Raw genomic sequence first — 15905 nt, forward strand, 5'->3', positions numbered from 1 at the left:
CTCTCTCTGTACCTCCTTTCTCCCCATCTTCTTCCCCGTTTCCAACCAAGTGGCAGAACCACGGAAGATGTGCCACTAAAGTGCTGTTCCCCCTTCTCGGGAGGAATCCGCCGCCGCTCGGTTTCCGGCTTGCCTGGTCTTTTCGTCTCAAAAACCTGCGGACAGCAGAGAAACAAAGCTCTAAGGAAGACTCAGTGCTAGCTCCCGCTCCCTTTTATATCACCACAGCTTTCGACAACCTATTCCCTTCTATCTCTCCCCCGCTTGCCTGTTGCCTAAGCTCTTCGCCTGCAAGACCTATAATAATGTCCCCGGTAACCGTTGCGGTTTTCCACTTGTCGATTCCCGTTCCCCCCAGCATCGTCGACGCACTATAAGGCTCTCCGTCCCATCATCTCTCGCTTCTTGCCACCCTGTGGTAAACCCTTTCAGTTACACCCTGAACCAATCCAATCCAATGACCCCCCGAACGGCCTAGGTGCCGCCGCCGCTGCATTTCTCCCCACGCCTTAGCTAACATGGACAGCTATCGAACGCTGCATCAGTCCGATATCCTTTTTCCTCCTGTCTGATATCACATATCTTGCTTCTCGTTACATATCCCGTTCGTCGACGTTACTTGGCGTATATTGTCTCGAACGACTGAATCATACTCTCCGTGGCTGTCTGTCACGGATACCGCCGATTTTCGGTCCATTATTCCATTATACATATCACAAGTAACAAACCCGGCCCGAAAACCCTCTCCTGTTGTGCCCGAGGACCTTCGCGGCTCAAATTTTTTTTTTTTTTTTTTTTGGCAACCTTTGGCTGAGTTCACTTCCCCCAAATCTTCCGATAGTTAGCTGCCAGAGATGCATCAACATCCTCGACCTCCGCCGGCAACGGCGTCTCCCGCAAACTCTCCCAGGACTAATCCAGCTCGCACCAACAACCCTCGAGATCGCAGTGCTGTAGAGTCTGACGCTGCATCATCTGCTGAGGTTGGTATACCCGATACATCAACAAGAGGACTTGGGATTGACCAAAGCTGAAAATGTTCACGCAGGGCCCGTCAAATGTTGCTCCTACTAGAGATATCATTGCCAAGCTAAATCAGATCGTTCAGGTGAGCCTTTTTGGTTTTTTTTTTTATTTTTTAATTTTTTTTTTTTTGGCGCTCCTCGAAAATTTACCGTATATATACTGAAGTTATTCCTGCGTAGCAATACCATACGAAAGCCGCTCTAATAATATTGCAATCTCGAGTCGAGTTGCCCCTTGCGTATAACAAAGACTCGGATGTGAAAAGGGTGAACCGATGGGTACGTTTGGTTTGGACAGGGACACATTTTGTTCCTCTATTTTTGAACCTAAGAGTAACGGTTGGATTCTGTTGGTATAGTTTAATGTTGAACTCGACGAAACCGATGTGCTCAAAGACGACTTACGAACCTGGAAGAGTTGTGATACAACTGATCGCCGTCCACCGCCCATGATTATCGAAACCTATCTCGATCCGGATGAGTTGACACATAACCAGAGCCTTGTGATTCTTGATGAACATGGGAAGCGCTGGGACGTTCTCGAAGCTCTTAATTCCTTGTTTTCTTACAAAGGGCCTCAGGATACTAGATATAGTAGAGTCATTCTGGAGCGCTGGAAGGTTGAACTTGGGGATGCGTCAAGAGATCTGCCCGCCGATCTCGCCTCCATACTACCCACTCTCTACAAGAAAAGCATCGTTCTGTTTAGATCTCTCTTTACGCATTCCCGGTTCCTCCCTGCTTGGAAGTTTTCCAAACGCCAGACAACTATGCGGTCCAACCCGACCCTACCTATTCGCTACAGAATATACAATGGAACCAGTGCAGGCACACCACAGGCACTCGACCCTTTGAGCATCCCGTTCTACGATGATGGTGGTAAAACTATAGAGACTTTCTCTTTTGGCGTTATTGAGTCTCCCGCCGGCCCTTTTTCCGTGCAGGTAACCTATCGAATGAACTGTGACTTTAGAGTGGATGACTCTGAAGCATTATTGAGTTCAAGGTTTATGGGTGCGGATGATGCCTACTTTCGGCCATCTCTTCCCTCAGAAGATCATTTCCCCGGTGGAGCACAAGAAATTGGGTCCTTGCCAGTGGCTAGACGAGGCCGTGATCAACCCCACAATGCCCAGGCCTATGGTAGTTTATCGACTTTCCATCATGCAGTTCCTGCGACGGGCGTCAGTCCATTATCTGCCCTTCGAGCCGCAAGGGAATTTGGGACTGGTTCGTCCAGCTCCCCCGTATCACCACCCTCACCTAAACCTGGACATGGCTCAAGACCGGGTCTTTTCTCCCGCGATGGTGTCCACTCCGCCCAGCGAAAACCTTCGATTTCATTCCCACCTTTCAAGGCGCCTCCCCTCTCAGCGTCCCCGTCTTTGGTGGATTCTCCCATTGTATCTTCTCCCCGAATTGCACCTTGTCGAACGGGACCGGTTAATGTGCCATCAGATAGCAAGACCATGCCACCGCCTGCGAGTGCTGCTGCTGTCTCTCGAAAATCCACATATGCTTCACCAGAAAACGCCATCGCGTCATCAGGTTCTGGCTCTCCTAGACCTGCTCCGATTGTAAAGTATACCAGTTCCTTCACTCATCGAAGAGGGAGATTGTCATCGGGTGGAGCCAGCAAAACAGATGATGATTACACCTCTAGCGGGAAAGCGAGTGCTGCATCCTCCACAGCCCACCCTAGCTCTGGAATAATTGCGGAGCCAGGCACCAGTTCCAGCTCATTACAGGGAGATGAAGCAAATATTGGAGAGTTTCTCAAAATGCTTGACATGCGAAAAGATCTGCTGAATCCTTCTGATTCTGCCAGTTTGTATGCACAAACCCGGAGGACTGCTGTTGCCCTCACGCGTTTTCAAAAGATGAAAGAATCAAATGCTGCCCTGTCGGATTCTATGACCTCTTCACTAGTTCTCCATCGTTCATCTACTTCGTCAAGTAGACAGCTCCCTAGCGTTCCTCCCATGATTGCCGGCACGTCGATTTCCACCTCTTCATCTCCAGGCAAACCAATTTCACCTCATACTCCCCATACCCCCGCCATCCCCTCCCGCCTCAGCTCGAACAGTATCATCGACTACTCCCACCTCGACCGCACGGACAATCGACGCCACCACCTCTCACATGAATCCCACGGCTCTCTTCTCGAGGAAACACCCAGTCAAGAGACGGCAATGGAACCTGCTGCCCACAACTCTAACGCCAATGCAATCGACATTCCTACCTCCCCACGTCCATTCATCCCTAGCTATCGACGTTCAAGCTCTGCCGCTCATCGAAGGCCGAGCACAACCATTGATTATGAAACGGCCGAATTCCTCCCCTTCGGTATGCGAAGTCTAAGCCTAGGAGCTGAAGATAGATCACTTCTGAGCCTCAACGCAATAGTGCGTCAGCAGGAGCTGGACAATGAAGCTCCCGCAGTCGATATGCTACCAACCAACCAGCCCCAGCTGGCAGACAATAACTCAAACAACCCCGCCACATCCACCCAATACCGCGCTACCACGATTTCTTCCAACCACCCGTATCAACCGCGCTTCTCGCACCACCGTGGCAGAGGCTCAACTGGACACCCAAACTCCCACAGCTCCGCATCCAGCAGCCTAGGTCGCGGCAACGCCCTTCCCTCTTCCCACCACGACGGCTACCAAGGCAGCGGCAGCAACAGTGGGATGTCGACGAATACCGACACCCACCGCCGGCCCTTTGGCAGCGGCGGTGTGGGTCAACGACACAGCTTCAACCGCCACCATGGTGTTGGTGGTGGGCCATCCTCAAGCAATTTCGAAGAGGATGAGCCGTTGCTGTTTACCATGAGTGACTTTGGGATTGCACGGGGGAGTCTGGATGGCGGAGCCAGGGGGAGTGTGAGCGGTGCTGATTCTTCGGAACCGGGCACTGGGACGGCGGTGTCGAGGAGGGGAAGCGGTCGGAGGGGCCTCTCCGCTGGCGGCGGCGGTGGTGGTGGTGCTGGCGGCAGCAACGGACTTTTTCATCTTTGGCAATGAATGAATATCTGTGGCCCATCCGCGAGGTGTGAGGTAATGGTGCGGTTTTTGTGGACCAATGAAATGTGATACTCTGCCGTACCCTTGCTGTTCATCTCCATGATATTTTCCCAACTGTTCCTCCTGTCATCGATTGATTCGTCAATTCACTCCTTCCTTCCGTCTAGGTATGGGCCCTAACTGCACAGTTGGATCTTTGAGCAATCCTCATGCATATACCGCGCAATATATCACGCACTCAAAGAGTAGTTCTTTTTACCCACGAGAAAAACAATGTACTGCAATCCTTCAAATTTTAGGAGCTGCTTGGATCTGCCTCTGGTGTTTTCTTTTCCTTCTCTTTCCTTTGGTTCCTCCGCTGCGATCGGCGCTTTACCTGACCGTTTAATTTATTTCCCTCTTCATGTTTTAGTTTCACAATTTCCTTTTATTAAATCTGGCTGGCTTAGATCCAGTTTACCTTTTTTGTTCAATTTTGATTTCCCCTTTATTGACGAGAACCTCCCATTATGGAGATTCAGATGGAGATGAAGGAGTCAGCCGGCAAGGCTTAATATTATTGAACATTTTTTCACTTTTTTTTTTTCATATTGTTTACTTCTTTGTTATATATCTCCCTGGGCATTTCTGCTCATATTCATGATATGATTTGCGGTGATGAATGGTGGGGGATTTTGATTTATTTGCGCTTAATGTGCAAAAAGGTCTGATTTACGGTTTATATATTTTTTTCTCTGTTCTAGCGAACCCGCTTCATTTTATCTGGCTGGTTATTTTGTGAGACTTCACCTCATTCTTCTCTTTCATGAGATGTTTTATACTCTACTTCATTCGTGATATCAGGACTGGTGTTTAGCCTAGGTCCTTTCTCATGATTTGTATGTATGTCTCTCAATATATACGCATAGCTGCTCATCTCGCCTCTTCATATATATCTTTGCCTCCAGTTTTCGATTCTGGTTAAATGTTGATGTGTTACTCAATTCTTTCTTTCTTTTTATTTTATTTTATTTTCTTTTTCATTTCTTTACTCTTTTATACTCTACTCTACGTTCTCATTCACGGCTGGATGTTGTATGTCATATCGGTGTTGACGAAGTTCGATAGAGCCTAGATTGTGAACTCCACTCTAAAATACGCCAAATATTTATTCTCCATTTTGGATACATTCTCATCAGTTCCTCTATTTCATGACTGTACTATCGCCCAAGGCTTTCCCGTGTCTAGTTGCTGTGGGTGGGGATTCCCAATGCCCCTTGGAACTGGACATAAGATACTACCGCTTACGATCCGCCCACCGGGTAAAATCAACCAGATTCAAACCAATTGTATAAAATGGACTTTCAATGTGAAGATTCTATTCAATTAGCCCTTGGCAGCCTGGAAAATGGTCTTTATTTCTCTGTACGGGCAGCAGCAACAGCAATTAACATCTCTAGAAGCACACCCTCTGTGGCGGAATAGCTAATTTCAATAATCAAGTCTGCCAGTCATGTCTTTCAGCAAAGATTAAGCCCTGAACATAGAGAATTCCTAGGTGAGTAAATATTGAATGGAGATTTCAAAAGCCTGTCCCTGCTTGCATAACTATACCATCGTTTAAGAAATAATCTTCTGAATTCTGAGGTTGAATAAAAATATCTAGACAAAGAGTAAACTGCTAATTTCTTAATCCTACGGCATGTGTTGTTCTGTTTGACCACATATACTACATTTCATTAATGCTTGCTTTTTTGACAGAATGATTTTGGATTTTTCACTTCATTCTGCACAGTTTGTTGAGGAGCTTGAGCTCTAGCTAATTCTTTCTCTGCTTCCTCCTAAGCTATATAAATATATCTCTGTTCTCACTTGCAATATTGCTTTTTCATTTGCAACAAATAGGGTTTTGTTTCTGTCAAAATGTCAAAAGAGTGGGATTATGCATAGCTAGCTGATACCCTTAAATCAATTAATCTATGGCTTAATTGATTGGACTAGAAGAGCTCTCTGTATATGATGCTTGATACTGCTTGATCTTATTGAATTGATACTTTAAGATGTCAGAGGAAGATGTTAACGGCGCAGCGTGCTTGGTATATGGATTAAGGTTGATCCACTCCGCTCCGAAAAGTTGATCCGCTCCGATCTCTTTATTCAGTTGCTCGTAGACTGAGTCATGTCAATTAGTTTTATTATATATAATAATCTTTCTATCAATATTTAATTAATATTTAATATTTTTATTATTGTAAATATAAAATTAACTTATATTTTCATTTATAAAGATTTACTATATTAGATTACTAGTAAAAAGTTAAAACATATTTGAAGTCGTTAAATTAAACAAAAAAAAAAAATTAATAAAAGCAGTGAAATTAATATTTCAACACTTTGCTAATATATTAAAATTCTCGTAAATTTGAATTCAATAGCTCCAAAGCTTTATATATATAAATCTCATTAAACTTAATATAGTAAACTCCTTACTATCTCTTCAAACGTCTGACATATATATATAAGATACTAAAGCTGTTAAAATCTGATAAATGTTGATCTAAAGTCAGAAGGCTTTTCAAGGATTACTATGACTATTAAAGACTTGTACTTAGCAAACATCCTAAAAGCCTGCATTAGAAGTTTTCTAGTCAAGGAGAGATCTTCTCTAGCTTAAAAGTTAAGAAGAAAGTTCAATCTTACCTCGATAACAAGTTTGGTAACGTTGAAGAATTAAGCATCCTCTTCATGAGGCTACCGCTTTGAAGACTAGAACTCAGGCTAGAGCGTCTGAAATCATGCCAAAAAAGCTGTGGCAGCCGTAGTACACCCGGGCCTACAAGCACGTAAATAGAATGACAAGCGTATTAGTATTAGTGGAATGATAGCTCAGTTGGTTGGATGTGGTGGATTTACGCGGTGGGCAGGTTCTAGAGGTGGCATTTTATCCAAAGTCACAACCGCCGAATTGTGTACCAAAGCTCCAAACGACAAGTAGAAAAAGAAGTGGTTTCGATTTAATCCACGAGTGGAATGGTTGTGGGTTTTATCCCCTACAAAAAGGAAAGCAACAAATTGTCCAGCAGATGTTCTGCGGGGAACCATTAAAAAAGGTTTTCGAGTGCCATCTCTGGAGATCGGGAATGCCTCATAACTATTTGACTAATCCGCCTGGCTGTGGAATTTTACCACCAAGCAATCAACAGTTAATGTTAACAGTCAATGGGGAGGGTCATGCATATATATATATATATATATATATATCCAATATTTATCATATGCCGTATAACATCTACCAGAAACCTCTCATCATGTCTTCCACAGCCACACAACCTGTAGAAAGATTCTACTTGCAACCAACCACCTACTCACCCAACAGCCCGCTACCAGTCCTTGTATATCGGAACGTGCTTCCTCAGCCGCATTCAGAGAGTACAACTACGGAGTTCTTGGAGGGGAATAACTGGGAGAGGAGGGTATGTTTCTTATCCATTCATAGTAGAGAGACAAGCATCTGTTCTATCTCATTCAACCCGTCCCTGGGATGAAAGGATATCTATAAATAATCAATATGCAACTGATTTGGTAATATTAATGCACTGAATTTTCCTTCTATAGGGAACATTTGGCCACATCCCAACACCCCATTTCCATCCGAATACACATGAGTGCTACGGTAGGCGCTGAAATCTGATCTGTTGGGTGCTGATCCCAGGCAACTAACTACTACTCCGCATGGTTCTGCACTGCAATCTACGCATGAGAAGTGAACAGAGTGTGGCCTTGAAGGACAACACAACGCAACCAACTCCAACAAACGAATGGTAGCTAACAGAAATTAATCATATCAAAATAGGGATATTCCAAGGTTCGTCCACGCTGCGCATTGGCAAAGGAAAACACGACAGCCACAGCGCAGGCATCCTTATCCCCGTCACAGCCGGTGACGTCATAGTCCTCCCGGCAGGAATAACGCATAGCTGCGTCGACAGTATAGATTACCGCTACGTGGGCCTTTATCCAAAGGTGCGTTGATACTGTTTTTGGGTACATCCGAGTGCGTTATATAACATGTACAGCACACTACATATAAAGGCTATTTCCAATCCAGCTAAGCTGCTCTCTACAGAAAGCTCCCCCACTGGCGCAATGAATTCGGCAAAGAGCCTATCGATCTAGTTGCGGTACGCAAAGAGACTTCTGCGGTGGAAATGCCAGAAGCAGATCCCGTTTATGGAACGGAGGGTCCGTTGGTGTTGTGGTGGGCGGAAGAGGCTTAGCACGCTGCTGCTGCTGCTGATGATGATGTTGGGGGAAAAGGGTGCGGAATTATTGGGACGGTTTTGAGGGTGGGGAGGTAGTTATGCGTTACTGATAGAGTAAACAGGGCCGCACCAGGTCCTCGCCTGACCTTCGCTGACCCTCGCTGACCCTCGCTGACCCTCGCTGACCCTCGCACTTTTCTGAGAAACACTAGCTATAATCAGAGAGACTCAAAGGGAGCCATACCAATATATCTTCTGTTCTTGTGTCTGTCATATCAAGCTGAACCAGTGATTATGATTTGAGTTATTTCCCGCTTTCGGAGCCGAGATCGATCGAATCTCACCCTGAGAAAATCAGCAATTTGAGGATTGTGGAATGTAAAACAATCGCTTGTACCAGCCTATATCAACCCTTTCGGGAAGAGCATTGGCGGCAAATATCCATTGTAGCGAAGTGCATCAGGGTAATTTGATCGGGCTTCAGATCACCCGACCCCGCCTTGAATGTCTGAGCTAAGCCACAGGGTGTGGCTGCTCCTCTCACTTTTACCCTTCTCCTCCAGCTCTAGATCTGGGGACATGAATAAGGGTTTGCGGAAACCAAAGCGGACCACGCACATCGAAGACGCAATAGAGATCCTTCTCCATAATAATGTAGGAAAGACGATATATTAAGGTTATCTGGAAGGCGGAAGTGAACCGTGGGCCGCGGTGGGATCCGCAGACTAAATTTCGGAAGCTAGTTTTATCAAATGGGAACGGGCCATTCCGGAATTGCACATGTAACCAACAAGAAACATCAACAATAACAACATCAAGAAAAATGAACTGCGGAGGGTTTCAATGAACAAATTGTTCAGATTGTGCGACTTGGAACCGTCGAATTGTTACACGAAAACAACTGTGCAAGGTTATGCAGCTTGTCCAGGAATATCAAAACGGCGAACGCCAAGCGATGTGCTGGCAGAATGACTCCTTAATATTTCCAATTGATCGCGGTATGGCTACACAAGCCTGTATGCTAACCTTGCCATAAATATCAATCGCTGTTCACATTGTAGCTGGGAGAGGGAGCACTGGCTCAGCGCACGGATTGAAATCCTACCTCCACCTGGTTATCTGTATAGCAGATGCTCAGTTTCATTCGATGATAACTGCATATGCTGTTGGCAGAAAACGCTCGCACAAAATATATTTTTGAAATACCACCAGCTCAACCTCGAGCACGGAGAATTGCTGGGAGTGCTGTCGCCGAACGGCTTGTCAAGCTCCCGTCGGCACTTGTGTGGATGATTGGCATTACTTAACGACCTGACTAGGAGGGCGCTTGCGAAGCTATATGCCCGTAGTCATTGCTCTTGATATCTTGACATAGCTGATAACCCTGAATCTGTCTTGAAGGATCCTCTCATTCGTGTATACTGACGGTTGCACAGAAGAACCCGCTCCGTACTTGTAAGTTATTCGCCGTTGTTTATGTTGTCTATGTCGCGGTAGGGATGCGGAGTGAGTAACGCTACACCACCATGGCCAAAATGGAGAAAAGAGAAAGATACATAAAAAGATCTTCCCACAACTGGAGACGGTAGAGGTCGTGACCGGAACAGTATATGCAGCTTCAAGTTTCTGACAGACGTCAGCAGCCAAATCCTTTCAAATTCCGTGATTCATAGGAATACGCTGCTGATATCGTTAAGATTGTTTCACCACTCACGAGGGCATTGGAGTGATTCGATAAATGTCTCGAGACTGCGAAGCAAATCTGAAAAGACATGAAGAGAAAATTGTTGAAAAAAAAAGAAAAGAAAAGAAAAGAAAAGAGAGGCACAGCGCTCTCTTTTGACAGTAAGCCACAACCTAGATTGTTGTAGATGCCAACGAGACCGAAGCTGTGCTGGTCTGCTTTTTGAATTCACGGCAGCAATGGTAGAGTTGTCCGGCGGGAAGCCACAGGGAGCTGACGATGTGTCTGGGGGTAATTGGAATGGGCTTGACAAAACACACACCGTGGTCGAAGGAAGAATGCTTCATTTGCTCAATTAGTCGTCTGAAAAAAAAAACTTGATTTTTTAAGCAGGCTGATATTTTCCAGTTGTCAATCTCGGCTCCGCCCAGCTGGATCGAACCTTGATTCAAAAAGGCGGTCGAAATTTTGTCTGATAACGTTGGACACGGGAGGCTGCAGTTGAAAATGACTGACCAAAATTTCTTGCACCCTGCGGGAACGTGCAAGGCACGCAAGAGAGACTCGAAAAAGTCTTTGGGCACCATGGTCACAGCTTACAGAAGTACATAATTAATATTGGTAATCATGCTCACCGAACAGATGGCTGTGTGTTAAGGTCTCTGATCGTTAAGTTGGACGAGCTCAGCATGGCGCTGCAAGCAGGAGGCCTGCGGTATCCCTCATAACTCTCAACATGAATCTAAAAAAAAAGAAACATAAAAAGATGCAGTACTAGAGAAATGGCTCACAATCGTTGAATTGGGTCTATGCTTCATCATATATCCAAATCTTCGACAAAACACTCGACCACAGATTCCGATGATGGCCGTGCATTGTTTAACACCAAAGATCCTCGGGACAACGGTCACAAAAATTTGAAAGTACTAAAAACCGTAATATTAGGAGGCAAAGGGCTGTTTTGAAAGGTGCACTGGACCTGCATCAGAAGCTGTACGTAATGCAGGCGGTAGGTAGGAAGAGAGTTCGAGAACTTACTGGCGCTATAATCTTGGCTGCCTCATCTATCGTTATCCCTGCTAACTGATGGATGAATAGGTACCAAATAAATGCTTTACTCCTGTCATTTTCACTCAGGGCATACTGGTGCTCTTGCATAGGCATCTGCAAATGGCCCGAAAAAGTCACTCACGGGGACTGCAGTTATTTAGGTAGGCTTATAAGCGGGTGGAGTAAGAGCTCAGTTGTTATCTAGCTGCAGCAGATTCAGAAATGAGATCACATCAGAGCAAATGGGTTGACATGGAAATCGCACACACGACTGTATGCTTGAGTGGACAGCATCACTCACTCATGGTGTGTGCTGCGCGCCGCCGAAGCTGTTGGGTATCCACCAACTTGGCGGGCATATTTAACACAGCACTGCTGGTCATCCAAAGCACATGCTGCGATTGCATAAGTAAATTCATCGCTTTCGGTTCGTTCCAGGTAACACGTCAGTCTTCGCGCGGATATACAGCTGTCAACATCGCAGCTATGTATGCGGGTGTGGAACGGATGACTGTTTCAATGCGCTTATTTATCTGTGTTTCTATATTTTCTGTCGTTGTGGGTCTTCGGCAAGTTACCTGCGCAGAAGCCGTTTTCTGTGTTATGGGTTGGGACCGTTTCAGTAGTTATACAGATGGCATCATCAACTTCGAGATCTTGCATGCTATGAGATTTCTGGTCTGGACTTATTTACGTGATGTCTTGATCGATGCGCATTGGGTTTCACTTCCCCTCTATACTCGATTTCTGCTCACCGACGGGCAGTTAACTGTAGCATCCCCAGTCAACTCTAACATCCCTCGGCTATTAGTATCCTCCATACAGATAAGGAGGTCGGTTAACCTTCAAGAGAGCTGGTAATACCCCGAGTCATGTACTCGGTATCTTAAATATATCGATTCATAAGCAGTTAGCTATTTACCTTTGGGGGAAAATCTGGCTATACTGTTTGGTGGGAAACTACTCAGCTTAGAAATTCAAACCTTTTGGTAGGCTCTGATGTGATGTCGTTTAGAATTCCGATGATATCAAGGCTGAAGTCGAAATCTTAAGTGGTATTTTTATTTCAAGAACGCAGGGATATAATCCCGAGTGCTAAAGAACTCTTGAAAATAGGTGGGATGGTCGAAGATCAGTTGTGAAATTGATTAAATAGCGCAGCATGTGAGCGAGTGAGGGGAGGGTCGTTGCTAATGATGCGGATGGTTCTCCCAGAATGGATTTCGACGTGTGAGTTAGTTCTCCAACGGGATAAACGACTCTGAAAGCATCAGAATCTCAATCATTGTTGACTTGATATATGAGAATAAGACATGGCGGGCGGTGATTGTTTGGTCTTAGTGGTCAACGCTTTGCGCTTTGATCTCGGGAAGAAATTTCTATACCCAACATATTTCGCCTAATTGTGCGAATGATAATTAACTTGAGAGACAAGCTTTGACGGTGTCCGGCACTATGCCATGAACAGAGTATGAATTCATGCTTACCATGCTCTCCTGCTCGCTCTCTTACTCTTAGTGTCATCTTGTATTTTTCTCATTGCGATAAGTGTAAGAATACATACAGTCAGAGGATGGATGAGTAACAAACCAAGATGTAAAATGAAGACGAAAGTGAGCAGTCCGCTGGAAGTCCTTAGTAACTAATGTAGCAATTCGGAAGCTTACATGCTTAACTAGTCGGGATCTGCAGTTCAAAACCAGCTGAACTTGTTTTTGAAAAATCGGGAAGTGTGACACCAAATAGTCGTTACTCGGCGGATGGTAAGCAATAATAAATATTGGTATAGACCGCAATAACATTTGGATATTTTTTTGTTTTCATCTAGCAGCCGTCGAAAATCGAACACATCCTTGCTTCCAGTGGCCAGGACCTCGTCTGGGTGACCTCTTAAGTGGGATTTTCCGCCATTCAACATCGAGCCACTGAAGCGAAGACGCTAAGCATGCCTCAGAGTTACAAGAGATATTCTCAGGTGGTATTCTAAACCTGGAAGACTAGGTTCATATAGGATGGAGACCTAAAAAAAGGAACCCTTTCTGACAGGGAGAGACGGCCATAGCAAGCCGATTGCCGCGAGTCCCCACTTCTTGACGAATTTGCCTTCCAATTGCACCGATCCCGGGATGATTGTTCTTCGCGCGACACAATGGACCAAAACCCTGGCAGTGCGCTGCCAAGGTCTCCGTGTTTAAGAAGATTGTCGTGTTGTGGAGCTTCGTCAATTTCCTCTGCTCTCCTTCCCTTCAATTGAGGAGCACAAGTTCCATGACATCAGTTTACGTGACCAGTTCAAGTTAAGACAAGGTAGAGACGGGATCTGCATAATGGAAGTCGTGGATAAGAAGCGGTTTGGTAGAAACCCAAGTTGAAAATTAAGAAAACGAAGAACACTCATGCACTCAGTCGTCTGCACCTTGTGATGTGCAACGTGGCTCTTATTTGTCAAACGGCATTGGCAAATACTCCAGAAACCTGGTTGATATGATGGAATATTCTATGCATTTTCAAGCATTCTTCAAAAAACTGTGAAAAGAGGAAGAGATAATTCAATCAAGAAAAAAATTGGGGTATAATCAAGCAAGGTAGACCACATGAGTAGGCAGATGTATAAGCACCTCCTGTACTGTTAACCCCTTCAGTGCCCCTAGGATCAGGTTGGCAATTGGCTTTCCCTGATGTAGAACACGGATTTCAACACGGAACTTGGTGTGGCTCATGGGATGAAGTTGATCCAATGAAGCAAGGTTTGTCCTATCTCCGCACCGACTTACCGCCGGACAAGTATATTTTTTCACATCAAAAATGGAACCCCAGTTAGCTGGTGACATTATTGCAGCAGGTAGGCAAACTATCATGGGCCCACTAACAGTGTGTCTAGAACAAGCAAGCGATATATGATAGAAGCATAAGCCCACCCTCCCAAATCTGAAATATATATATATATATATTAGAGAATATATAGCTGGGCTAGCAGTTCCCCTCTAATAAGGTGACAAAATCTTGTCTCGAAATCATAGACTCAGAAACTTGCCTAGAAATAGATCGATAATAAGGATCACAGAAGAGGCTTTCTGGATATCCATCGGTCAACCATTTAGGCATGATAACAAAGAACGTGATGGAGGGCCAGGTTCCATCCACAGGAAGCTCTAGCAGTATCCGAGTCGCGCCCGTGAAAGTGCTTGCCCTCGGGCCCCCAAGAACAGGATCAAACTGTAGGTAGACAGTCGTCGTTATCTGTGATTTCTATTGGCTGACGGGCCCATTTTCTATGAAGCCATACAAACAGCTCTGGGTCAATTGGGATATCAGGGGACATACCATTTCCCATCCTCAGTCCATGCCCGACCACAAGACACGCAAATATGGTTGGATGCATTTAACGCCGTGTTTGAAGGGAAGGGAAATTTTGAAAAGGCGGACTGTGATCGCTTATTTGCAGATTGCCAGGCGAGTAGAAAATTTGCCCTGCTTTCCCCCGGCCAGATACCGAGCTGATTGATGACTGTTTTGTTGACAGGCCGTTGTTGGACGCCCGTGTTGCGCATTTGCACCCCAGTTAATTAAAGCATACCCGGACGCAAAAGTTATTTTAAATACACGTGACATTGACGAATGGTTTCTGTAGGTGATCGAGCAGCGTTTTTGTTGTAGCCGTTCTGGCGGTTTGTTTCTTCAGTTGACACGAGGCGTTCACTGATTCCTGTGATGTCAAGTTCCTGGATTAGGCTCAGCCAGTCAAACGCGGCTCAAGAACACGAAGGGAACCTTGGTATCGACGATCCACAAAAATTGGCTGCAAGAGAGCTACGATATAAAATATTGTCCGCTTTCTTCAACGGAGATTTCATAAATAATGGGAGGTCGGCATTCAGGGCCCAGTTCAACAAGATCCGTGAGCTCGTACCAAAACAACAGCTGCTGATATATGATATCAAGGAAGGGTGGGGCCCGCTGTGCGAATTCCTTGGGAAGCCTGTCCCTTCGAGCCCGTTCCCCGGACACGATCAGCTAGAAATTTTCGATGAGCAGCCAGGCGGTCGGTGTGATGAGAAAGCAGCTAAGCCGAAGCTTTTGAAATCCCCTGTGGATACTGCGTCAGAGACTAGAGTTGAAATACCAGGGTGATTTGGCGTGCGGTTTCCTACATCGCAGTCCCATCATTCCTGACAATGCCAGGGTTTACCGTCCGTTCTCTGTAATTTTTGCCTTAGGTGGTTTCTGTTAAGTAACTATGAGTGCCAAATACCAAATTGTTTATCCTAGTTGGCAGTGACAGTAAATCGCTTGAAGGGTGATGAGCTGTGGGGAAATGATGATTTATATTGAGTAGCATATCTTCTATGTTGTTGTAGAGAGAGGCTGGCATGTAAGTTTTCCAGCTGCGGAGGTTGAAGTCCGGGGATTGGGGGGGTGAAAGGTGATGCCTTCGGCACACGCCTCGTCGCCGAAGATACGGGCATGGTCTAACTGGTTATGCCGAGGTCCAAAGCAACTTCGAATAAAATGCGCTCTCCAACCTCCCCCAAACTTGACCACTTCCGTTGTCTCACTGTGGTAAATAAACCAACCTCGACGACATGATGATATCTTCAATACATTGATATATCCATTGGTTCCCCCCGGATTCTGTTTAATAGTTTGCAACTTCCTTACCAAAATATTCCCTGCCGTTGATTTCCACAAACAAAATACATGATGACGTATCAAAATCTCACGCTGTCCCGGATCCCGAACCAACCATCGACAGCGGCGACAGCGGCGACAGCAACGGGTGACCCCCAAATATATCTGATTACTCTTTGCAAGGCTCCTGAGAATCGCATTGATGCCGCCTTTGCACAGGAAATTATCCGCGCATTGCGGGATATTG

The 15905-nt window shown here is 45.5% G+C and overlaps 5 protein-coding genes across 5 annotated transcripts; 4 read left to right on the forward strand and 1 right to left on the reverse strand.

Moving 5' to 3' along the window:
• Nucleotides 1-854: 854 nt before the first annotated feature.
• On the forward strand, nt 855-4054 carry PADG_03569 (uncharacterized protein; the record flags this gene model as incomplete). The annotated part of the gene is made up of 4 exons (XM_010760793.1): nt 855-983; nt 1031-1108; nt 1206-1304; nt 1385-4054. 4 exons carry the CDS (start codon nt 855-857, stop codon nt 4052-4054), a joined length of 2976 nt encoding a protein of 991 aa, XP_010759095.1.
• Nucleotides 4055-7341: 3287 nt separating this feature from the next.
• Nucleotides 7342-8310, forward strand: PADG_03570 (uncharacterized protein; the record flags this gene model as incomplete). The annotated part of the gene is made up of 4 exons (XM_010760794.1): nt 7342-7506; nt 7649-7706; nt 7887-8056; nt 8164-8310. The coding sequence occupies 4 exons, from the start codon at nt 7342-7344 to the stop codon at nt 8308-8310; spliced, it is 540 nt and encodes a 179-aa protein (XP_010759096.1).
• A 2300-nt stretch (nt 8311-10610) lies between these two features.
• PADG_03571 (uncharacterized protein) lies at nt 10611-11143 on the reverse strand (the record flags this gene model as incomplete). Its single annotated transcript, XM_010760795.1, has 3 exons — nt 10611-10721; nt 10771-10905; nt 11018-11143. 3 exons carry the CDS (start codon nt 11141-11143, stop codon nt 10611-10613), a joined length of 372 nt encoding a protein of 123 aa, XP_010759097.1.
• Nucleotides 11144-14150: 3007 nt separating this feature from the next.
• On the forward strand, nt 14151-14530 carry PADG_11619 (uncharacterized protein; the record flags this gene model as incomplete). The annotated part of the gene is made up of 2 exons (XM_010761553.1): nt 14151-14247; nt 14310-14530. The coding sequence occupies 2 exons, from the start codon at nt 14151-14153 to the stop codon at nt 14528-14530; spliced, it is 318 nt and encodes a 105-aa protein (XP_010759855.1).
• A 210-nt stretch (nt 14531-14740) lies between these two features.
• Nucleotides 14741-15160, forward strand: PADG_11620 (uncharacterized protein; the record flags this gene model as incomplete). The annotated part of the gene is made up of 1 exon (XM_010761554.1): nt 14741-15160. One exon carries the CDS (start codon nt 14741-14743, stop codon nt 15158-15160), a length of 420 nt encoding a protein of 139 aa, XP_010759856.1.
• Between the last annotated feature and the right edge of the window lie 745 nt (nt 15161-15905).

This window comes from Paracoccidioides brasiliensis, assembly GCF_000150735.1.
Source record: "Paracoccidioides brasiliensis Pb18 unplaced genomic scaffold supercont2.4, whole genome shotgun sequence".
Lineage (NCBI taxonomy): Eukaryota > Fungi > Ascomycota > Eurotiomycetes > Onygenales > Ajellomycetaceae > Paracoccidioides > Paracoccidioides brasiliensis.